Here is a 24,496-nt window from a genome sequence, read left to right as displayed (position 1 = left end):
GTGAGGGCGGCTGGCCTTAAGACCATTTGGTCAAGTATTTCTCAAATTGTCTGTCATTAGAATTGCCTGGGAACTTCTCTCCTGTGCTGGGCACATCCAACTTTTATGAGGAGACTCCCACCTTGGTGAGTGATCCCCCACCCCAGCCCCATCATCCTTCCCACAGCCCCTCCCTCTGCACCTTCTCCCCAGCTGCTCCTTCACACTGTCAGCAGATGGCGCTTCAGTTCCCCGAGGGTCCATGTCCATCCCCATCTTCCTGGCCTGTCCCTGCGCACATTGGTCTGGAATCACTCACGGGGAGGACCGCAGAGTTAGCCTCCGTGCTGCAGAGCTGCTCGGGGAAGGAGGAGCTCCCGTTTCTCCTGGAAACGCACCTGGTGGCCCCGTTCATGCCGCTGGCGGACTCTGTGCAGACGGGCTGCCAGCACTCGCCGGGCTCAGTCTGAGTCGTGAGAACTCGTCCTGGGCGTCCAGGAAACATGGGGCAGTGTTTGTTTGAACCAGGGCTCAGCACTGCTGTTAGGGGGACACAGTCACAGTGCAGCCCTGTCCCTGCTGACTTGTTTCAAATGCAGTGGGATTCGAAGGATCTGAAAGTTTGTTATTGCCTAAATAATTCTGCTTAATCTTAATTTTTCTTTCTCACTTTTGGTCTCTTCTCCCTCCTTCAGGCCTAAATCATCCAGATCAAATCAAGCTGAGAGTTTTTCCCTGGATGGAGGCCCCAGCCTGGGGCGTGGTGCCCAGAGGCCAGAGGTTTTACAGACTTCTACCTGTGAGGAACTGTCTGTTGATTCTGAGAAACCTCACACTGTGCTCCTGGGGAGCCAGGGGAGTTCCTGCCAGACCTGGCATGACTGGGAGTCTCCCAGGGCCAGATGCAGGTGTGGTCTTTCAGGGCATTTTCTGAAACAGCTTCATTTCTCCTGTGACCAAACTCTGTTTCAGGAAAAATTCACCCATTTGCTCCTTGTGGCCAGGGTAGAAAGGGAGGTGCACACGGAGAGGAAGGGAGCCCGGACACAGTCCTAGAAGCAGAGGACCCTGCCCCCCTGTCACCAGCCATCCCCGCCTTCCAGCCCAAGCAGAGCTGTCATGAGGAGCCAGTGTGAGAGGGACACTGGGACATGCTGAAAGGGCTCCCAGAGAGATGTGGGTGAGTGGGGCCAACACAACACCATAGGCTCAAAACAGGACAGACAGAGGGGCATGTGGGAAGTGGGGGAAGGGCGTGCAGGAAGGTGGGGGAGGGGCACCTCCCAGCTCCCTGTTCACAGACCAGCAGAGGAGCAGGACAGAAAGCTGCTCTGAAAATAGTGCTGCATCCTGTGCACAGACGGAAGGGAAATACCAACAAAGTGGATCTGAATTTCCCTGCAGCCTTGGTCTTCTTGAACCGTGCTGGAGACCATGGAAATGATGCCAGGAGACAAGGCTCTGCATGGGGACTCTGCCTCTCAGGGATGGACCCATGTTCAGACCATTTTTGCCTCCAGAGTGGGACAGGAACCAAGGGTCTCAAAAGTGCATGGCCCAGGGCACCGGCTGCCAGAGATTTTCGGACGCGGCCACTGCAGGCTCAGGCAGGGGAGGGTTAGGCAGTGGGGCTGCTGGGTCCCCAGTGCCTGTGGCTCCAGCACTGAGGAAGGCTGGCTCGCCTTGGGACAGGAGAGGGGGCGGAAAGGCCAGGTGTCCCCTTGCTGAGCATCCTGAAATGTGAGCCCTGGCTCTCCCTCCCACAGGAAGCGAGCTGGAAGGCCTGGGAAGAGAGTTTGCCCTTTAATCCCAGATTACGGAGGCTGCCTGCCGCTTCACCAGGCACCCCAGTGTCAGCAAAAAACTGAAGAAATGGAAAACTTCTCATCTGGATGCACTGAAGAAGCTGCAGGGGATGGAGAATGCAATCAACGAGAACCACAGTCTGGAAAGAAACCCACCCACAAGACCTCGCTCATCATCGACGGTCAGTGCTGAGCCCACTCCCCACAGCGGGCTGCCCCCACTGCCCCGGGGAGGGGGTGCCAGTCCTGTGAGTGGGCCAGAGCCCGACTCCTGGCATGACCTCAGCAAGCTACTTAACCACCCTGTGCCTTCATTTTCCCACCTATCAAATGAAGTTAATAAGTCCTGAGACCCAATGAGAAGAATAAAGTGCACTCAGGTCCTTAGATGAAAGGGTTATGCCAACCAGACTATCATTATCACTGTTTATTGCCTCTCTGGGAGAGCCTGCAGCCATGAGCTAAGTGCTAAGCCCGTGCGCTAAGCCCAGTTGACTGTGCCGGTCCAGCTGTCCTCAGGCCTGTCCCAGTCTGGAGGGACAGGTGGACAGCTGGGCTGCCCACAGCCAGCACCCCATCACCTCTGTGCTCCTTCATGATGGGACCCAGTTCCGAAGCTGAGCTAGGAGCACCAGGCTGCCCACTCTGACTGTCTGGAGCCCTGAACCCGGGGCAGGACAGCTTAGGAGTTTGGGTGACTATATTTGGGAAACACTAGAAGGAAAAACCCCCAAATCCAACAACAATCATCACAAGTTCCTCAAATGTTAAAATCTTGTTTTTTCTAAATAAGCAAAGTATTTAAAACAAACACACACACATATATCAAGTTTCATTCTGTTTTAAATATTTAAAACTCTGCAGGAAGACAGAAAGCAGAATGATGGCAACCAGGGGCTGGGGCTGGGGCAATGGGGACTTTGTGTCAACTGGGACAGAGTTTCCCTTTGGGAAGATGAAGACCTTCTGCTGATGGACGGCAGTGATGGTGACACAACAATGTGAATGTACTTACGGCCACTGAGCTGTAGAGAGAATTGGTTAAAATGGTAAATTTAATGTATGCTTTACCACCATTTTACATATATATAAAAAACATGTATGAAATCTGCAACCTGAAACTGTGGGCATACCAAAGAAGCGATGATGTCCTAAGTTCTAAGACACCAGAGTCCCCTAGGTGTTCTCAATTCATCGATTCCTGGTTTATTTTATCATTTTTGTGGTACATGCCCCTAGCAGGACCTGAACCTGAGACTCTCTGGTCCACACGCCAATGTTCAACTGCTGAGCCAAACTGGCCAGGGCCATCAATTCCTGGTTTAAAAGAGAAGAGAGGTCATAAGCAATTTCTTTGCTGTAGTAAATGTGGAATAACTATCCTTTCCCATATCACCCTGTTGTCTTTGGCCAACACTTGGTCACTTTCCCCCCAACTTCCTAGCAGAGCTGCCATCCACAGCCCTTCTTGAAGGCACTTGGGGGTCCTGGCTCCAGCGGAACTTCCGGGGTGGGCACAGAGCCCAGTTTGAAGGGTGCTGCAGAAGGGGTGATCACTGGTCAGCCACAGCAGGGACTGGTTTTCTGGCCAGCCCAGTGATGGCTGTTCTGTCCGGAATGTGACAGAGTCTGTTTTCACATCAGGTCTGTACCAGCTGGTGACTGGACCCATCCAAGCCTGCAGCCACTTTTTATTTCACCTCACCTGAGGACATTTTTTCTATTTTTTGTTCAGATAGACTATGAGGGAGAGAGAGAGAGAGAGAGAGAGAGAGAGAGAAACGTCGATGTGAAAGGGACACATTGAGTGGTTGCACCTGCACGACCCCATCCAGGGCCGGAGACAAACTGCACCCGAGTACGCGCCCTTAGCGGGAACCAAATCCAGGTCTCTTTGGACTGAAGGCCGACGCTCTAACCACTGAGCCAAACTGGCCAGGGCCCTGCAGACATTTTTTTAAACCTTCAAGAATATAGCTTCTCTGTTTTGTTGCCTCTTTCAAGTAATGTTCTCATCACACAAGCCCATCTGAATTAGAGGGTTAATTAAGATCCTTTAGTTCTTTAGCATGTTTTTTCCAAAATAAAAACACTAAGGTTGGTATCTGAAGACCTGGGACCTTACACTAATGTTGCCAGGAGAGTGGAGCCATCCTAGACAAACCAGCTCCCCAGATGTGCCTCAGTCTCCCCAGCTGTCAAGAGGAGAGGAGTACTTACTGTCTTCCTCTTTGGCATGTTCACATGGTGAATTGAATGGGGTCTATGAAAATAAACTTTGTAGAAATAGAAGCTGTATTTAGCAACGTTTTTCTTTACAATGACTTAAGAAGTTCATTGAGAAGCCATCTGTTGCCCTGTGAACAAAGCCAGGATTCCTTATGCTAGTTTCATGTGTGTACAATAAACAGCAGTTCACTTCCATTGGTTCAGTCAGAACAGGCCCTGGGGTTGGGCAGGGACAGTGCTGTGGCCTAACCAGGCCGGGCAGCCTTTACACTGGACATGGAGCTTCTCAGCCCTGTGGTGCCTGACAGGATGGTGCGGTGTCAGGGAGGGAACATGCTGATGCCCCCACAGGACTGTCATAGCATTTTGATTGTTTCATGGGTTCTTTCTGATTAGAAAGAGAAGGCTGGCCAGGCCAGTGTGACTCTATAGTTGAGCATTGACCCATGCTCCAAGAGGTCGCAGGTTGGCGTTCTGATTAAGACACATGCCCAGGTTCTGGGCCCGATCCCCAGTGGGGGGCCTGCAGGAGGCGTCATCAGGGGGATAGCAGATGGACATCAATGTGTCTATCTCTCTCCCTCTCACTTTCTCTCTCAAATCAATAAAAAAAATTTTTTTTAAAGAAAAGGAAAAAGAAAGAGAAGGATATGGGATGGTGCTAAACAGGAATTCTATAGACAGGGCTTAGTCTAAGGGAAGTGATCATCTCTGACTTCTGCTTTCTTGTCTTCTCAGATGGAAATGTTGGCAGTGAAGACAGTCCCCTCTCAGATGCCCTTGTTCTGGAGGATGGTAGGTTGTCCACTGTCTGCTTAAGAACTGGGGGCTCAGATCACACTGGGGTACACTGTAGTTCGGGGTGGGCCAGTGTACAGGCGAGAGCCGGGCCCACATGGCAGCGGCCTCCCTGCCCTTCTCTCCCTTCCCGCGTCCCCGGGTGGGTCGGGAGCTGATTGGCGCTATGGAAACTGTGTCTGCTGGAATTTTAGTGTTTTCTGTGGCTGAGACGTGAGATTAAGGTGATATCCAGTGAGTCATATTTTGCCTTACTGGTTTCCAAACACTTACCTGAACAGAGACTCTGTGCACCATGCATAGTCTCCTTTTGAGTATAATTTCTGGAGGAGAGAGGCAGACAGAGGTTTGCATCACGAATCAAAGAGTGAAACCTGCTAGGGGAGCCTGGAGGTAGCAGGAGAAACAGCCGTGATCCCCACCCGGACCCCCAGCCACCACTTCACGTAGAAGAGGAAAGAATTCCAACCCAGAACGATCTCTGAGCGTGTTCCTGTGAATTTAACCTCAAATTTGTGAGGCCAGGGCATGAATGAAATGAAAATATATTAGGTGGCAGGTAATCGTTGCCCCATAGGGAAACTCATGAGGGCAGTGAGAAGTGGCTATTCAGACGGAAAACATCCAAGTTCTGCTCAAGTCAGAGTAATGAGGATAATTTCAAGAATAATAATAATTGCTGTTGACGTGGGAAAGGCAGGTGGGTTATTCACCCAGTTGTCTTGGCCCTGCTGTTAGCAATCAGAGCGTAATATTTTACTGTCGGCTGTCACATGGGTGGGGAGGGAACAGGGCTGCAGGGAGCAGGGAGGTGTGTTGTTGTTGTCGTTTACTTGAACAACAGAAATTTATTTCTGGAATTTCTGGAGACTGTGAAGTTCAAGATCAAGGTACTCGGCAGGTAGGTTTTGTTCTGAGGCCTCTTCTCATGGCTCGTAGGTGGCCACCTTCTCACTATGTGTTCACCTGACCTCTTCTTACTTATTTTTATTATTTGTTCTGGACAGTGAGATTTTTATTAAATTTTGTTTTCATTGTTAAATTATTACAGATATATCCCCATTTACCCCACTCCACTCAGACCCAGCCCTCCCCTCCCCCTCGGGCCCTCATCACATTGCTGTCTGTGTGCATGGCCTGTGCACACATGCATTTGGCTAGTCTCTTCACCTTCTTTCATCCTGTCTGCCCCTCCCCCTCCCCTCTGACATCTGTCAGTCTCTTCTAAGTATTCATGTTTCTGGTTGTGTTTTGTTCCTCAATTTATTTTGTTCTGTAGATTCCACATATAAGTGAGATCATGTGATATTTGTCTTTCTCTGACTGGATTATTTCATTTAGCATTATAATCTCCAGGTCCATCCTTACTGTCACAAAAAGTAAGGGTTCCTTCCTTTTTACAGCTGCTTAGCACCCCACAGTGTAAATGTACCACAGCTTTTTTATCTACTAATCTACTGATGGACACTCATCTGCTGAGCTGTTTTCAGATCTTGGCTATTGTAAACAATACAGCTATGAACATAGGGGTGTATCTATTCTTTCTGATTGGTGTTTTGGGACTCTTAGGATATATTCCCAGAAGTGGGATTATAGGGCAGTTTCATTTTTAATTTAAGCATACTCCATACTGTTGTCCATAGTGGCTGCACCAGTCTGCATTCCTACCAGCAGTACACTAGGGTTTCCTTTCTCCACATTCTCTCCAACCCTTGTTGTTTGTTGATTTATTTTATTTATTATTGTTTTTTTTGATCCTCACCTGAGGATATTTTTACATTTATCTTCAGATGTTGAGGCTGGGGACAAGCTGCAACTGAGGTACGTGCCCTTGGCCAAAATCAAACCCAAGACTGTTTGGTTTGCAGGCCAGTGTTCTAATCGCTGAGCCAAACCAGCCAGGGCAGTTTGTTGATTTATGATAGTAGCCATTCTGGCCAATGTGACTGATACCTCATTGTAGTTTTAATTTGCATCTCTCTGATGACTAGTGACTTGGAGCACTTTTTCACATGCCTCTTGACCATCTGTATGTCCTGTTTGAAGAAGTGTCTATTCAGGTCCTTTGCCTATTTTTAATGGGATTATTTTAGTTATTTAAGTTCTATACATTATATTTTGGAAATTAACCCTTTATCAGATATATAATTGGAGAATATGTTGTCCCATACAGTGCGTCCCCTTTTCATTTTGTTGATTGTATTTTGTGTGTCAGAAGCTTGTTAGTTTGATGTAGTCCCATTTTTTCTTTGTTTCCCTTGCCCTAGGAGGTATTGACCAAAGTATTGTTACAAGAGATAATTGAGATTTTACCACCTCTGTCTTCTTTAGTATTTTTATGGGTTAGTGACTGAATTCAGTCTATTGAACATTTTGACTTTATTCTTGTGTATGATGTAAGTTGGTGGTCTAGATTCATTTTTTTGCAGGTACCAGTCCAACTTTCCCATTTATTGAATAGACTGTCTTTACTCCATTGTGTGCTCTTGCCTCCTTTGTCAAATATTAATTGACCATAAAGATGTGGGTTGATTTCTGGGCTCTCTGTTCTGTTCCATTGATCTTTATGTCTGTTCTTATGCCAGTGCCAGGATGTTTATTACAATGGCCTTGTAGTATAGTTTGATATCCAGTATTGTGATCCCTCCAACATTGTTCTTTCTCAAGATTGCTGAGGCTATTGAGGGTCTTTGTTTCCATATAAACTTTTAGAATATTTTTTCTAGACCTGTGAAATATGCCATTGGTATTTTTATCAGAATTGTGTTGAATCCATAGGTTACTTTGGGTAGTATGTACATTTAAACAATGTTCATTTATCCAATCCATGAACACGGTATATGCTTGTACTTATTTGTATCTTCCTCAGTTTCTTTCTTTAGTGTCCTTTAGTTTTCTGAGTTCAGGTCTTTTATCTCCTTGGCTAAGTTTATTCCTCGGTACCTTATTTTATGTTGTAATAGTAATTCCAATTGTTTTCATAGTTTCTCTTTCCGATAGTTCATTATTAGTGTATAGAAATGTCTTTGAATTCTGGATATTGATTCTATATCTTGCTACTTAGCCAAATTCATTTTATACAATCTAATAATTTTTTGGTGGCATCTTTAGAGTTTTCTATACACAATATAATGTCATCTGAGAATAATGACATTTTTACTTCCTCCTTTCCAATTTGGTTGTTTTTTATGTCTTCTTCTTGTGTGATCACTGTGGCTAGGATTCCCAGTACTATGTTGAATAAGAGTGGTGAAAGTGGTCTTGTTCTGATCTTAAGGGAAACACTTCCTTCAGTTTATTTAGGTTGATTGCTCTGAATTCAGCTAAAAATTGGGTTTGGCACCAGACAAAGTGTGTGTTGCTTTCACCTGTACTGCAGCCATTTTGGAACTGGAGCTGTGTTTTGAATATCAGAGACCCAGCCCTGGTTTTGGCCTCTGGGGACTCTAGTCTCTTCAGGGGAGGAAAAGAGAATAATTTTATGAGATTCCTTTGTAACAAAAGAGTTGGAGTCATAATATATTTCCATGTGGTTGGGACTTTGAATTCTCCCCTGGGTGGTGGTCTGAACTGAACTGAACACATATCTTTGTGTACTTGGCCAACAGGCATGCTCTGAATTTCACATGTGGTCCTAGCATTGTCTGCCATTTTGGTGAATATTTATAGTGTGGATTCAGATAAGCAGAATGAATAATAAACAAAGTGGTGGCATGGTAAGTTTTTACATAAGTCATTTTCCCGCCCCCCCCTTTATTTATTTTTTTATTTTTTTTTTATCTTCACCCAAGGATATTTTTCCATCGAGTTTTTCAGATAGAGTGGGAGGGAGGTAGAAAGAGAGGGCAAAGAGTGAGAAACATTGATGTGAGAGAGACACATCAATTTTTTGCCTCCTGCATGACTCTGACTAGGGCCGGAGATTGAACTTGAAGTAAGGAATGTTCCTTTGACTGGGAATCAAACCTGAGACTGTTGGGTCCATGGGCCAATGGTCTAACTGCTGATCCAAACCAGCCAGGGCTGTATTAGTCATTTTCCATGTTTTTATAAAGATGAATTAACTAATATGTAACCCATAGAAAAATAGCATATTTGTTTAAAAGTTCCAGGGAATAAGGTCAAAGGAAGCTGATTCCAGCAACCAGACATTTCGGCTCCAGGAGACTTGCTGACTTTTCTCCATGTAAACCAGGCCTCTGCTTGACCAGCTTCAAGATAATCATCGGAATAGACTGTACTGACTTATACACAGAGAACTTTTAATGGCCCTCCCCAAATTCTTTGTTCTGGGTTCCCTCTCCCTCCTAAAAAAAACCCTGCCTGCACTGAAATGTTAAGATGGTCTTTAGGACATAAGTCCGCCATCTGCTCAGGCTGCCGGCACTTGAATAAACTGCCTTTTCTTACATCAACACCTGTGTCTAGAGTTCTGGCTTTCAAAGCAGCAGGCAGCCAAACCTGGGTTCAGTTTCATTTAAAAAGTGTTCTTAATAAAGTCAAAATGATAAATTCTATCACATCTTGAAACTTAAGTAGGCATCTTTTTTAATATACTGTGGGATCAAACAGGAAGTGAACATAAAGCACTTCGTTTAGGAAAAGCACCGAGTAACTGTTTGAATTGCATATTGAAGTAGCTCTTTTTTTTATTTTAATTGGGCTATTACTTTTACTTGAAGAGTAACCACATGAGACAAATTACAGTCATTTATGCTTGAGTATTTGGCAGATGTCTTCTGGCAAATAATTAAAGCAAGCCTTAAAGAAAATGACTGACCATATTTTCTGCTAGTGATATAATTTGAGCTTTCAGTAAAAATTAACATTTTACAATTAGCAAATTGTATCTACCGCCATGAAATTATTATCCTAATGAATATGATTTTCAAAATTATTCTAATGAATAGGATTTTCAAAATATTTAGAATAAAGTGTCAACATTAGGAAGATGTGTATAAATCAGTGAATTAATAGTTTCCAAATGACCAATGCATGATGTTGCAAAATCATGCATGAGTAAAAGATCCTTTCAAAGTTCGAAAAAGACCAATGGATTTTCTTTTTTTTTTTTAATCCTCACCCGAGGACATTTTTCCATTTTTTGTTCAGGTAGAGTGGGAGGGAGAGAGAGGAACAGAGAGAGAGAGAAACATCGATGTGAAGGGACACATCGAGCGGTTGCCACCCGCACAACCGACCAGGGCCGGGGACAAACTGCAACCGAGGTACGTGCCCTTAGCGGGAACCGAACCCGGGTCTCTCAGGACCGCAGGCCAACGCTCTAACCGCTGAACCAAACCGGCCAGGGCGGATTTTCAATGTAATGATATAAAAACTTTATGAACATGTTTTTAGATTGCACATTGCAAGTAACTTTTAGACAACTACCACTTGACATGTTTGGGTATAGTATCGAACAATGTCCACAGTTATCTCATTAAGATTTTCTTCTCTTTTCCAACTACATATCTATGTGAAGCAAGAGTTTCTTTACATACATCAAACAAAATTACATATTACAACGGATTGGATATAGAAGCAGATATGAAAATCCAGATTTATTTAGGTTAGACATTAAAGAGGTTGTGTTAATGTAAAAAAATGCCACTCCCTAAATTTTTTAAAAACATCATTATTCACAATAATTTAGTATTTGTTTTAATATGTAATGTTATTGTTATTTTTAAGTGAATTAATTTTTAAATTTTTTTTTGTTTTAATTTCTAGTATGGTAAATATTGATATTTATCACCCACACAAGCAAAACATTTCTGAGGTCCTCAAATATTTTTAAGAATAGAATAGGGTTCTGTGACCAAAAAGTGTCAATTATCTGTTCTTTAAAGAGGACATGGATCTCTAATTTTTTAAAAACTGGATCTGAGACTTCCGGTTAAGATGGCTGCGTAGGTAAACGCGGTATTGCGTCCTCCCACAACCACATCAAAGTTACAACTAAACTACAGAACAACCATCGTTCAAAACCGCCTGAAATCAAGCTGAATGAAAGTCCTACAACTATGAAATTAAAGCACCAGCAACATCTAGACTGGTAGGAGGGGCAGAGGCGCAAGGGGCGTAGGTGTAACGGGCTGGTCCCACACCATGTGAGGCGAATAAAAATCAGGAGGATACCATGGCAGGGAAGGTTCTTCCTGAGGACTGAGGGGTCCCCGTCCCACACCAGGTGCCCCGCTCAGGGTTCCAGTGCCAGGAAGAAAAGTCCCCATAACTTCTGGCTGGAATAACCAGTGGGAGCTGACGCTCAGGGAAGCTGACACAGCTGGAGCCCCAGGCAGCTCCTTAAAGGACCCACTCATGGACTTATCAGACTCTCTCCCTCTAAGCTTGGAGGGGAGGCAGCTCGAGGGGCGCCAGAGACACACAGGGAAGAACTGAGCTGTTTGGCACTGGAGCGAGGGCTGGAGAGGGGGCTTTCTTCGGGACAAATGTGCTGTCAGAGGCTTTTGTTCCTTTGGTGAGCCCTTCCCTGGGGCAGCAGACAGTCACCATATCAGGGACTCCAGTAACATAGCTCACACTGGTAGCCCCGCCCTGGTGACTCCCTGAGGCCCCGCCCCACACATCTTTCAGGCCCACCCAGCTGCTGCCATTTACTTACCCATAGGATTGTCCTATCTTGGATCCAACTTCAGGTTTTCCTAAATTCTTTCAAACAAGCAGCATCTGGTCTCAGATAGCCCCGCACCGCTTGTTAAGTAATACACAGAAACAAACACAGGGAGGCAGCCAAAATGAGGAGACAAAGAAACAGGTCCCAAATGAAAGAACAGAACAAAACCCCAAGAAAAGAACTAAGCGAAATGGCGATAAGCAACTTAATAGATCCTGAGTTCAAAATATTGCTTATAAGGATGCTCAATGAACTTAGTGAGAACCTCAGTGAACTTAGTGAGGGCCTCAAGAGCATAAAAAAGAACCAGTCAGGAATGATGAATGCACAGTCAGAAATGAAGGAGGCATTAACTAAAATAAAGAATAATTTATACAGATTCAATAGAGTATGTAAATCCAAGAAGCAAACCATCAATTTAGAATATAAGGAAGTAAAAAACGCCCAATCAGAACAGCAAAAAAGAAAAAAGAATCCAAAAAAATGAGGATAGTGTAAGGAGCCTTTGGGACAACTTTAAGCGTGCCAACATTCGCATCTTGGGGCTGCCAGAAGGAGAAGAGCGAGAACAAGAAATGGAAAACCTGTTTAAAACAATAATGGCAGAAAACTTTCTTAACTTGGTGAAGGAAACAGACATACAAGTCCAGGAAATACAGAGAGTCCGAAATAAAATGAACACCAAGAGGCCCACACCAAGAGTCATCATCATCAAAATGCAAAAGGTTCAAGACAAAGAGAGAATCTTTTTTTTTTATCCTCACCCGAGGACATTTTTCCATATTTTGTTCAAACAGAGTGGGAGGGAGAGAGAGAAAGAAACATCGATGTGAAAGGGACACATCGAGTGGTTGCCACCCGCATGACCAACCAGGGCCGGGGACAAACTGCAACTGAAGTACATGCCCTTAGCAAGAACGGAACCCGGGTCTCTCTCAATCACAGGTTGACACTCTAACTACTGAGCCAAACCGGCCAGGGCAAAGAGAGAATCTTAAAAGCAGCACGAGAAAGGCAGCTAGTTACCTACATGGGAGTTCCCATAAGGCTGTCAGCTGATTTCTCAAAAGAAATTTTGCAGGCCAGAAGGAAGTGGCAAGAAATATTCAGAGTGATGAAAACCAAGAACCTACAACCAAGATTACTCTATCCTGCAAAGCTGTCATTTAGAATCGATGGCCATATAAAGAGTTTACCTGACAAAAAAAAAAAAGTTAAAGGCGTTCATCACCACCAAACCGTTATTATATGAAATGATGAAGGGTCTTTTTGAAGAAAAAGATAAAATATATGAACAAACAAAATGGCAATGGATTCATATCTATCAACAATGGAATCTACAAACAAAATGAACAGGCAGAACAGAAACATTCTCATAGATACAGAGAACATTTTGTTGGTTGCCAGATGGGAGGGGGGTTGGGGGAATGGGTGAAAAAGGTGAAGGGATTAAGAAGTGAAAATTCATTGCTAGACTGACAAACCTCAAAGGGAAAGGGGTTGGGGTGTGGGAAGAAATAAACCAAAGAACTCATATGCATAACCAATGGAGACAGACAATAGTGTGGGAAAAGGCGGGAGGGGGGCGGGAGTGGGGAGGAGGGGGTCAATGGGGGAAAAATGAGGAACATCTGTAATACAGTCTACATTCAACAATAAAGATTAAAAAAAATACTCCAATCATCAGAGAGATGCTAATTAAAACAACAATGAGGTATCACCTCACACCTGTCAGAATGGCTGCCATCAACAAATCATCAAACAAGGGCTGGCCAGGGTGTGGATAAAAAGGGGACTCTAGTCCAATGCTGGTGGGAATGCAGGCTGGTGCAGCCACTATGGAAAATAATATGGTGTTCCCTCTAAAAATTAAAAATTGAACTGGCATTTGACCCAGTGATCCCACTTCTAGGAATATATCCTAAGAAGCCTAAACCACCAATCAGAAAGAACAGATGTACCCCTATGTTTATAGCAGCACTATTTACAATTGCTAACATCTGGAAACAGCCCAGGTGTCCATCAATAGATGAGTAAATAATAAAGCTGTGGTACATACAAACAATGGAATACTATTTAGCTGTAAGAAAAAAAGATACCTTATCCTTAGAGAACATGGAGGGCCCTGGAGAGTATTACCCTAAGCAAAATAAGCCAAAAACAAATATCATGTGACCTCACTTTATTTGTGGTATATAATGAATAATACAAGTTGATGAACAAAACAGATCCGGAGACATAGAAGTAGGGTACAGACTGACAAACCTCAGAACTTATATGCATGTATGCATAACCAATGGACATAAACAACTATGCTGGGGGGCAGGAATGGGGAGGGGGGTGTCAGTGGAAGAAAAAGGAGAAACATCTATAACAAAAAAAATTTAATAAAAGTTGCAACAACAACAACACATTTCAGGTCAAGATGGTGGTACTCATTTCCTCCCACAACCACATCAAAATTACAACTAAATCACAGAACCATCATTTAGAACTGCCTGAAATCCAGCTGAATGGAAGTCCTACAACTGAAATTAAAGAAGCCACATCAAGACTGGTAGGAGGGGCAGAGGCCCAGGCAGGCTAGTCCCACACCAGCAATCCCCCCACCCCCCGGGTTCCAGTGCCAGGAAGAGAAGTCTCCATAACTTCTGGCTGGCTGTAAAAACCAGCGGGAATTGAGGCTGAGGGAGGCTGATGCTGAGGAAAGGCGAGGTTGCTATAGTCCCAGACAGTTTCTCTGGTCTGCAGGCCACCGCTCTAAACGCTGAACCAAACCAGCCAGGGCCCAGGCAGTTTCTCTTAAAGGACCCATGCGCGGACTTTCTCGGACCCACTCCCTCCAGGCTCCAGCATGCTGAAGGCAGCTTGAAAGGCACCAGAGACATAATGAGAAGAACTGAGTTGTTTGGCACTGGGGAGAGAGCTGGAGAGGCAGCTTTCTCCTGGTGGAAGCTGTTGTTCCTTTGGTGAGCCCTTCCCCCATGGGGCAGGCAGACGAGCTCCATACCTGGACTCCAGAAACCTGTCTCACCCTGTTTGCCCCACTCTGGTTATTCCGAGGCCCTACCCTACACAATTTTCAGGCCCACCAAAGCTGTTTCCAGTGTCTTTAACATAGGATTGTCCTGTCTTGCTTCAGACTTTTCTAAATTCTCTCAAACAAACAGCATCTGGTGTCAGTGAGCCCCATAACTCTAGCTACCTGGTCCCAGGCCTGGCACTAGAAGCAGCCAGCCTTGGTTCACAGCTTGGCTTTGCCTGGGCACCTCCAAGACCAGCACAAGAAGCAGCCATCTGTAGATCGCTTTGTAGCTTAGGCCCCGGGTAGAACACAGGCAGTGGCTGACCCTGCCACAGAGCCAGCACACCCAGTGGACAGCTTCCGACCCAGTAGACAGCTTCAGAACACTGCAAAGAGCTACCACCCAACCACTTCCACAAGCAACACACTCAAAGAGTGGACTCAGTGGGTACCAGAGCACTGCTGAAGTAAGTCTTGCTCTATGTGGTGGGCCCTGCACAGCTGATCATCCAAGGAAGTCAGAGGTCAGTGGTCAGTGGGCTCAGCCAGTCCTTGCAGCTGATCAGCCTAAATAAATCTCTCCCACTGATGTGCCAACAGCAATCAATACTCAATTACAATAGTAGAGTGGACAGTCCACACAAGGGGTGCACCTCAAGGGCCCAACTGGAGTGTCTAGGGAGGCTGTGCCACTGGACCCTACAGAATATCTATTACAATAGGCTATCCTAGAATGCCTAGGAGACGTAGGAACTCTATTTAATACATAGAAACAAACACAGGGAGGCAGCCAAAATAAGGAGACAAAGAAACATGTCCCAAATGAAAGAACAGAACAAAACTCCAAGAAAAGAACTAAATGGAACAGAGATAAGCAATCTACCAGTTGCACAGTTCAAAACACTGGTTATAAGGAGGCACAAGGAACTCAGTGAGAATTTCAAGGAACTTAGTGAGGACCTCAAGAGCATAAAAAAGGACCACTCAGAAATGAAGGATGCGCTAACTGAAATAAAGAACAATTTACAGGGAATCAATGGTAGAGTTGGTGAAGCCAACGATGTGGAATATAAGGTAGCAAAAAACACCCAATCAGAACAAAGAATCCAAAAAAATGATGACAGCGTAAGGAACTTCTGGGACAACTTCAAGCATGTCGACATTCACATCATGGGGGTGCCAGAAGGAGAAGAGAGAGAGCAAGAAATTGAAAACCTATCTGAAGAAATAATGACAGAAAACTTTCCAAACTTGGTGAAGGAAACAGACATATGAATACAGAAAGCACAGAGAGTCCCAAAAAAGGTGAACCCAAAGAGGTCCCCACCAAGATACATCATCATCAAAATGCCAAAGGTTAAAGACAAAGAGAGAATCTTAAAAACAGCAAGAGAAAAGCAGTCAGTTACTTATAAGGGAGCTCCCATAAGACTGTCAGACAATTTCTCAAAAGAAAATTGGCAGGCCAGATAGAAGTGGCAAGAGATAGTCAAAGTGATAAATAGCAATGACCTACCCAACCAAGATTCATCTATCTTGCAAAGTTATCATTTAGAATCAATAGACATATAAAGAGCTTCTGAGACAAGAAAAAACTAAAAGGTGCTCATCACCATCAAACTTATTATATGAAATGTTGACAGATCTTCTTGAAGAACAAACATATGAACAATAAAATGGCAATACATATCTATCAACAACTGAATCTACAAAAATGTGCAAGCAGAACAGAAACAGACACATAGATACTGAGACCTTTTTGATTACCAGATGGGAGGGGTGTTGGGGGGAATGGGTGAAAAAGGTAAAGGAATTAAGAAGTACAAATTGGGGGGTGGGGAGGGAAGATAAACCACAGAACTTATATGCATGTATGCATGAACAACGGACATGGACAACAAAGCTGGGGAGAGGGCGGGGAGGGAGGAATCAGTGGGGGAAAAAGGAGAAACATCTGTAACAAAAATAAATTAATTAATTTAAAAAAAAAGAATTACAAATTGGTTGTTAGACTGACGAACCTCAAGGGGTGGGGAGCGGAAAAGATAAATCAAAGAACTTACATGCATGTACGCATAACCAATGGACACAGACAATCGTGTGGGGAAGACAGATGGGGGAAAGGAGCAGGGAGTGGGAAGGCGGGGGTGAGTGGGAAGAACTGTAATACATTCAACAATAAAGATAAGTTTAAAAATAAAAAATTAAAATTTTTTAAAATGGTTAAAAAGAGTGGAAGTGGGGTACAAACTGACAATCCCCAGAAGAGGGGGTGGTGAGGGAGAGATAAACCACAGAAAATAAATTAATAAAAAATGGTTAAAAAGAAAAAAATTAAATTAAAAAAAATTTTTTTTAATATTTTTAAAAAATTAAAGATTAAAAAACAATAACAATAACATGATAAACAACCTATCACCAAAGGAGACCAAAAATTTTATTAACAGGTGACTTCTCACCAAGAATAATAGATGTCAGGGGTCTGGTGGGATAACATATTAAAAGAGAATAATGAAAAAACTATCTGACCATGTATTATTCTATATATAGACAAAATACATAGACAAAGACTGAGGATATAAGATTATATAAAGCAGTAATTATATTACTGTATTGTTGAGCTTTAACATATGCAGATAAAACAAATGACATTAATAGCACAAAGAGATACTAGAACAAAATTAATCCATTTTACCAAAATTAAATTTGTATTATTTTGAAGTATACTGTGATAAGTTGATGCATATCATCCCTAGAGCAACCAGTAAAAAAAGAGGAACACAGGGACCTCCTCAGCTATGAAAAACACAAAAAACAAATGGCAAAACAGCTGATATTAAAAACAGCTATATTAATATTAAATACGAATGAACTACACTCCCAATGCAAATAACAGAAAGATTGCCAGACTAGATTTTGAAAAGGCAAGATCCAGCTGCCAATGGACTTGTATTCATAATATATGATTTCTTAAAACACGTAAGAAAAACAACTCCTTAAGAGGTTGGGGGTCATATATTTAAATAGATATTTCTCCAAAGATATACAAATGGCAACTAGCATAGGAGAGTATTATGCTAAATGAAATAAGCCAAAGAAAGACAAGTACATGACCTCACCTATGTGGAATCTAATGAGTAGAACAAATTGATGAATAAAATAGAAACAGAGGCATGGGAACATGGAACAGACTAAGAAACCTCAGAGGGAAGGAGAAACAGGAAGAGATTAACCAAAGAATTTACATGCATATATGTACTACCCACGGACACAGACTAAAATATAAGACAATTCACAGAAAAACAAGATTTTCACAGAAAAAAGGAAATAAAAAAGAAAACGACCCTCTGATGCAGAACGTGTAACCTGAAAGAGCAAAGCTGGTGCCACCAGCACCCCCACCTGTCCCTGACCTCTTGGGAGCATCTGCTCCAGGCCTCTGGGTGTCCCGAATGGCGCCCCTACAGAGCACAGCGCCTGGGCTGCTGGCCCTGCTCTGGTGGCTGCGACACTATGCGGCAGGGCAGCTTCACCGCAGCCACCTCTGAGGCAGGCCTGTGGCCCACAAAAAAGCCCGCAGCCCAGCCTGGACTCCAGCTCCCCCGCGCACCCACCTTGGGCTCCAGTGCCCGGATCCCGCAGCGTCTTGGTCACCGCCTTACAGGTGGGGCAGCCCTGCAGGCAAAGCAGGAGCTCGGCTGATCTGCCAATCTCCACCCTGGTGGTACAGCCGGCTCGGCCTCGCAGGCCCCGGTACCGCCCAGGACCAGTGGCGTGTCAGGCAGCTGTGCCAGCCTCCAAGTAGTTAGTCTCTGCGAGTATGGGACCGCCCTCCAATGGGCGCCCCCACCCTGTGTAGTGCTGGGGTTGGTAACCAACCTCTGCACACCCCTGTAGGTTCCTGAAAGCTTGGGTGCCCTGCCCTGCTTACAGGCCACGCCCAGTTCCTGGGTCCTGGTGCCATCTGGAGGCCTCCACACCGTGGAGGACTGGAAGACTGTGAGCCCGGAGCCTGACCCCTGCCATGCAATGATGTCCTTTGCTCCCTGCACCTCCATGGGCCTGTCAGCTCTACTAGAATAAGGAAGCTCGACCTCTGGCACCTATTCAGCCCGCATCCCCACCATTCCCCACGGTTTGGGGGGAAAAAACACCTGCCTTTCTTCTTACAAGTTATTAGAAAACTGTAGGTAATTTTAATAAAATCACTTCAAGAATTTGGTTAAATATAAAAACCAATACAGTATATTCTAAAATAATTTTCTGTTGAGTTAAATTCGTCTGTAATTCCTGTAACAACCTGCTCATATTCATAAAATCTAAATGAAAAGCAAACACAATTTTCCATTTCTGACACAAGGTAATTCAAAAGTTCATTTTGAAGGGGACTGTTTTTTTTTTATCTAATTTTACATTTAATACCAAGTAAAATTATATAGTTGCTCAGAAATTGAAGCGTTACATTTTTATTTAACAAAATACTGTCGCTCTGAAATAAATGTCATTAGCGTGATAACGTTAAAAACAAAGACCACAAAAATACAAGCTGCATTTTTAAGTTTATAATCATTTAAATTCTGATTCTACCTGTACATTTACAATTCTCTACTCTTAAGATTTTTTAAAAACCATTTTATGTATGGACAATTTGGGGCATAATTAAGTGTATCTTAATGAAGTTTCCACTGATGTATGTAGAAATATGGTTTACTAGCAGCCAAATAGCATCATTTCTTTATCAAAGATCAATTGGTACTACCTAGAAATAAGGACAATTCTTCAACAGTTTCATTTTTCTAAGTAAAAACACTTCCAAGGAGCTAAAGGCACAATTTTATTCACATCTAGTACAGTAACAAACCATAAAATCATTACTTATGTGCAACTTAATAACTGATGGACATTTCTCAAACAAGCTGTTTTTAGTCCTGATAGTTTTTTATTTAACACAGTTACTATGAATTACTAACTTACAATAGGTGTCATCATGAGAATAACCAAAATTAGATCAATGTGATAAAAGGCTGACAAAGAGTTTCACACACTTGAGTGATATCACGTCAAGAATGGGAGAGAAGCGTTGCCAAAGGAGAGTACTGCAATGCTACTTATATTCTTGCAGGAAAATCAGCAACGTACCCATTTCAAGAGAGTTATCATCTCAATTCCAGTTTCTTCCCCTCAAGAACAATTTGAATTTCTTTGGCATCCAAAGTCTCATATGTCAATAAAGCTTCTGCTAGATTCTTATGCTCTTTTGCGTGAGTCTTCAAGATATGTTTTGCTCGTTCATATGAGTCCTAAAAAAGAAAAGCAGATATGTAAGAGGCAGAAAACTTAGGAGAAGCAAAAACTGTACATGAGAAAAAAAAAACTCATTACAAACCCTAAAAATGTAAAATCTATTCATTTCTAATTATGAAAAAGCATTTTTTAAATTTTATTATTGATTTTAGAGAGAAAAGGAGAGAAACATTGATTTGTTGTTCCCCTTATTGATATATTCATTGGTTGATTTCTTTTTTTCTTTTTTAATCCTCACCAGAGGACATGCTTAGAGAAAGGGAGGGAAAGAGAAAGAAAGAAACATGGGCCTGTGAGAGAAACACCGATCGGTTGCCCTCCTTATGTTCCTAAACCAAGAATCGAACATGCAACCTTTTGGTGTGCAGGATGATGTTCAACCAACTGAGCCACTCCAGGAGGAACATTGGTTGATTCTTGTATGTGCCCTGACCAGGGATCAAACCTGTAATTTGGCATATCAGAACAATGCATGCTCTAACCAAGTAAGCTATCCAGCCAGGGCAGATAAAAACATTTTTTTTATTTATTTATTTATTTTTGTGGTATGTGCCCCTAGCGGGAACTGAACCCGGGACTCTCTAGTCTGCAGGCTGATGCCCAACCGCTGAGCCAAACTGGCCAGGGCCAGATAAAAACATTTAAAAGTGTGGTTCCCAAAAATAACTCTTTTGTACTTTCCAAATGTTTTATCTTTAACCACAAAATCTATCACATAAGAAATGATTACTTTAGATAAAAAGCTACTTTAAAAACTTAAAGTATACTTTGTACTTATCTGATTTTTATATATTTAAAAAATTTTTTTTTCTTTATTGATATTAGAGAGGAAAGGAAAGAGAGAAAAAGAGAGAGATGGAAACATCGATGAGAGAGAACGTCGACTGGCCACTTCCTGCATGTGCCCTGACCAGAAATTGAACCAGCGACCTCTTGGTGCATGGGTTGACGCTCAACTACTGAACCACACCGGCTGGGCTTTGTCTGATTTTTAAATAAGGCCTGTGAACAAAGACATCAGAATATAAGTTTTAAAAGAAGGAAATTTGCTCCTCTGCCTCTTGATTTCACCAATTTATTTAATCTAGAATGGTCAGATAAGATCTACCATTCCATTTTCTTACTGGGTAATATACTCAGTTGTCTATTTTTGCTAACTCTAACAGCATTATTACAGCTGATCCTTGATGTTTATACATTTTTCTTTAAGACCCACCTTGAATTTCTCACTTAAATCTTTTCATTGTATTTCCAAAAGTGAGTTTGGATTACGTTTATTAGGTCATAAAATAACAGCACTACTAACAGTTCGTTTTTGGCAGTGTCACATTTGTCTGTTCAATGTTTTTGCTAATATTTGAGTATTTGCTTCTATTTTTGCCCTTATAAAACTGGGAAAAAATGTAAAAATGAATTTACCAACACTAAGAAGCACTGGTCATATAAACATAATGCAATGATTACATTTGAACCTAAAATGCTATTATCAGTAATCATTTTCACTTAGTAAATATGTACTTGTCATCTAGAAGAAAGAGTACCTGCCTTCCCAAGCTATCATTCCAGAAGGAAAGAACCTGATTTTGGCCATTCTGTTCTGAGGTTTCAGAATAGTATTACAGAAAAGGAAGAGTATTTCTGATGCTCTAGAAATAATAGAGCATAGATAATTGACTCAGAACAACAAAAACAGTAAACTATGGAAAGAAAATTAAGATTCTGGGAAGTCAGAGACTTCTTCTGAAACACCTTCTAAACCTTTCCGTTTCATAAACTTCCCATATCCTTCACTACTCTAAAGCATTCTTCTACCACCTTTGAGTTAATCAAAAACCTGGCCGTCCTGAGGAGACTGCTTTTTCTAAGCCCCCAATTATTTATTCACTCTCACCCAGATACCTCAGCGCAGAGGTGAGCTCTTTGTTCCCATCACACCTCCAGACCATTACTGCACAGCCTCTTCCATCAGGCACTATTCCATTGAAGTTCATACTCTTTGACAAGAGCCTTGCCCAACACCCTCACTGTGCCACCTGAGTCATTCACTAAATACTTCTGGCACTCAGCTCGGTCTCCTTCTCCGTCCACGACCACCTTCATGCTGCCCAAATGGAACACACATCCAGCCTCTGAACTAGCTCCAGGCCCACGCATCTCTCTCAACCTCCAATCTTCACTAACGCACCTCAAATTCAGCATGTATGAGACTGAACTCATGATCCACATCCTTCCCCGTCTTAGGCCACCACCAGTGTTTACTCAATTAATGACACAATAATTATAGTTGCATGAGGCAGAAATTTTTTTTTAAAAATTATATTTTTAGATTTAACTAGCTGCTCTCTGAACCAAAACATCACAAAGACATTTGATTCCACTACATCAGTATCTCTTGAACCGACTCATGTTTCACAATTTCCACTTTTCACCACTTTAATCCAAACATCCATTATACCATGACAAGATTATCACAGTACCTACTAGCTGATCTCATTGAATCTACTCTTACATATTCTTTTACCCTAATCTGTACTCGACACTGCAGTCAAAATGACCTTTGTTTTGCCCTGGCTGGTTTGGCTCAGCAGTTACAATGTCAGCCTGTGGACCAGGGGTCTTGGGTTCAATACATGGCCAAGGACAGGTTCGATCTCCTGTCCTGGTCAGGGTCATGCAGGAGACAATCAATCAATGTCTCTCTCTCACACTGATGTTTCTCTCTCTCTCTTCCTCCATCCCCTTCCACTCTATCTAAAAATCAATGGAAAAATATCCTCGGCCTGCCTGGTGTGGCTCAGTGGCTGAGCATCAACCCATGCACCAAGAGGTCACCGGTTTGATTTCTAATCAGGGCACATGCCCAGGTTGTGGGCCAAATCCCCAGTAGGGGGCATGCAGTAGGTGGCCAATTGATGTACTCACTCACTGATGTTTCTATATCTCTCCTTCTCCCTTCCTCTCTCTCTAAAATCAATAGAGAAAAAAATTATATATATATACACATATATATATATCTCCATCCTCAGGTGCAGATTAACCAAAAAAAAAAAGACCTTTGTTTTTCTTATTCTGTATTCTCAGCACATGCACACTGTGAGGCACAAGCAAATAACGACATGTTGAATAATATGTATCAGAATGGAAAAACAATAAAGACTCAATAATCAATATCCCCCTTTCTAATACCTCATACAGTTTTGCAGATAAAGGATGGCTAAACATTTATAATCACTGATATAAACTGTTCTTAGTCCATGGCCAGAATAAAATAAAGATCCAGTCTATGACCAGAGGTTCTCTAAAAAAATATTTAAATCATGGTTGCAATGGTACACCTATTATCTTTATTACATACAGTCACATTTCTAAACAGCAAATGCCTTCAGTTATCACTTGTTAAGCACCCAACTATTTAGGCCCATTATGACTAAATAAAAAAGCATAGAAAAATATGATCATTACCTTCAGAAGGATTCTGATTTCTTGCTCAATAGCTGATTGCGTTTCTGGACTCAGTTTCCCTGTATCACTGTATGTCATAACTCCAAGCTAAATCAAATGGGAAGATATTCAACAGGAAAACAAAAACAAAACACTAATAAATTTAACAGAGGAAGTACTATCCTATATGCAATAAAAGAAATACCATGGGGGGGGGGGGGGAGGATGAGAAAGTCACTATAAAAATGGCCTTAAAGGCAAAGAAATTTCATCATTTGTCTGAAAGTATAACACTAAAACTAAAGTGTGAACAAGACGATTTAAAATCATAAGCAAGCTTGGGAGTGCCTCCGTAGAAAATCTTGGCAACTATTCTGAGTCCAGAAATCCACAATTCAGAGTATTAGAATTACTTCATAAAACCATAATAATAATGCAAGAACGTAAAGTACGTGTAATGGGTCAACTAAGGCCGTCTCAGTAAGTAGGTCTTTTATGTCACATGAACAGAAAGGAATAAAGATACTGTCTTATCATTTGGTTAACTCATGAAGTAATAACTGTTACTATTCAAGCAGCTAGAACTGAACAGAATGCTACATTTGATTACTCAGAAAATAAGGGTTAGTTTAGAACAAGCCAGGACAAATCCCTTTGGAATGAGACAGAGAAAAGTAAATATTATCAATTTATAATAAGTACCCTCTCTAAGGAGACACTTGGCACATATCATTTGAGACATGAGGAAGATTAAAATTAACCAATACCTTTTCACTCATTCCAAATTTGGTAACCATCCACTTTGCTATTTTAGTTGCATTATCAAAATCACTGGAAGCACCTAAAATTGAAAAATAAACATAGAACTCATTTTTTAAAATATCTTGAAACCAACAAACACAATTTGAACTAAAGCCATTCTTTCCAGCCAACCTGTTGTAATATGGTCAGTTCCAAATATAAGCTCCTCTGCCACTCTTCCTCCCATACTGACATCCATCTGTGCAAGCAGCTGAGATCTGGTTTCATTCCATCTGTCATTCTCAGGCAAGAGCGACACCTAGACAGTTGAAACACTGAATAAATTCAGACACAGCTTTGAAACACTTATGCTAATAACCAGGATTATAATTGGGCTCTCTCACCTGACTTAATACCATGATGCTGAAAGCCCAAAACATCTAGCAGAGATGGTCATCAGGTGACTGATGACAGAACCAGCAATTTATAAAATAAAAAAATTCTTTATAAAGCAAAATGTATTTTTTAAATAACAGG

General features: G+C 42.4%; 1 protein-coding gene and 1 long non-coding RNA gene across 3 annotated transcripts in view; one reads left to right on the top strand and one right to left on the bottom strand.

Moving 5' to 3' along the window:
- Window positions 1-712: 712 nt before the first annotated feature.
- On the top strand, window positions 713-1,811 carry LOC118629722. Its single transcript, XR_004959500.1, has 3 exons — window positions 713-887; window positions 984-1,159; window positions 1,746-1,811. It is a non-coding gene; the product is annotated as an uncharacterized LOC118629722 (long non-coding RNA).
- A 17,579-nt stretch (window positions 1,812-19,390) lies between these two features.
- Window positions 19,391-24,496, bottom strand: part of YME1L1 (YME1 like 1 ATPase) — a 61,840-nt gene continuing 56,734 nt past the window's right edge. The window contains exons 16-19 of one of the 2 annotated variants that reach the window (XM_036261294.1): window positions 24,152-24,278; window positions 23,986-24,059; window positions 23,240-23,326; window positions 19,391-19,773 (exon numbers count right to left, since the gene is read on the bottom strand). In XM_036261294.1, coding sequence (XP_036117187.1) covers window positions 19,630-19,773; window positions 23,240-23,326; window positions 23,986-24,059; window positions 24,152-24,278 — 432 coding nt within the window. In that variant the 3' untranslated portion in view covers window positions 19,391-19,629. Of the gene's footprint in view, window positions 19,774-23,239; window positions 23,327-23,985; window positions 24,060-24,151; window positions 24,295-24,496 lie in introns of those variants that run through there. The other variant, XM_036261303.1, reaches the window with a different exon arrangement.

This window comes from Molossus molossus, unplaced genomic scaffold, assembly GCF_014108415.1.
Source record: "Molossus molossus isolate mMolMol1 unplaced genomic scaffold, mMolMol1.p scaffold_m16_p_1, whole genome shotgun sequence".
Taxonomy (NCBI): Eukaryota; Metazoa; Chordata; class Mammalia; order Chiroptera; family Molossidae; genus Molossus; species Molossus molossus.
Note: the sequence above shows the minus strand (reverse complement) of the source record. Positions and strands in the feature narration are given on the sequence as shown.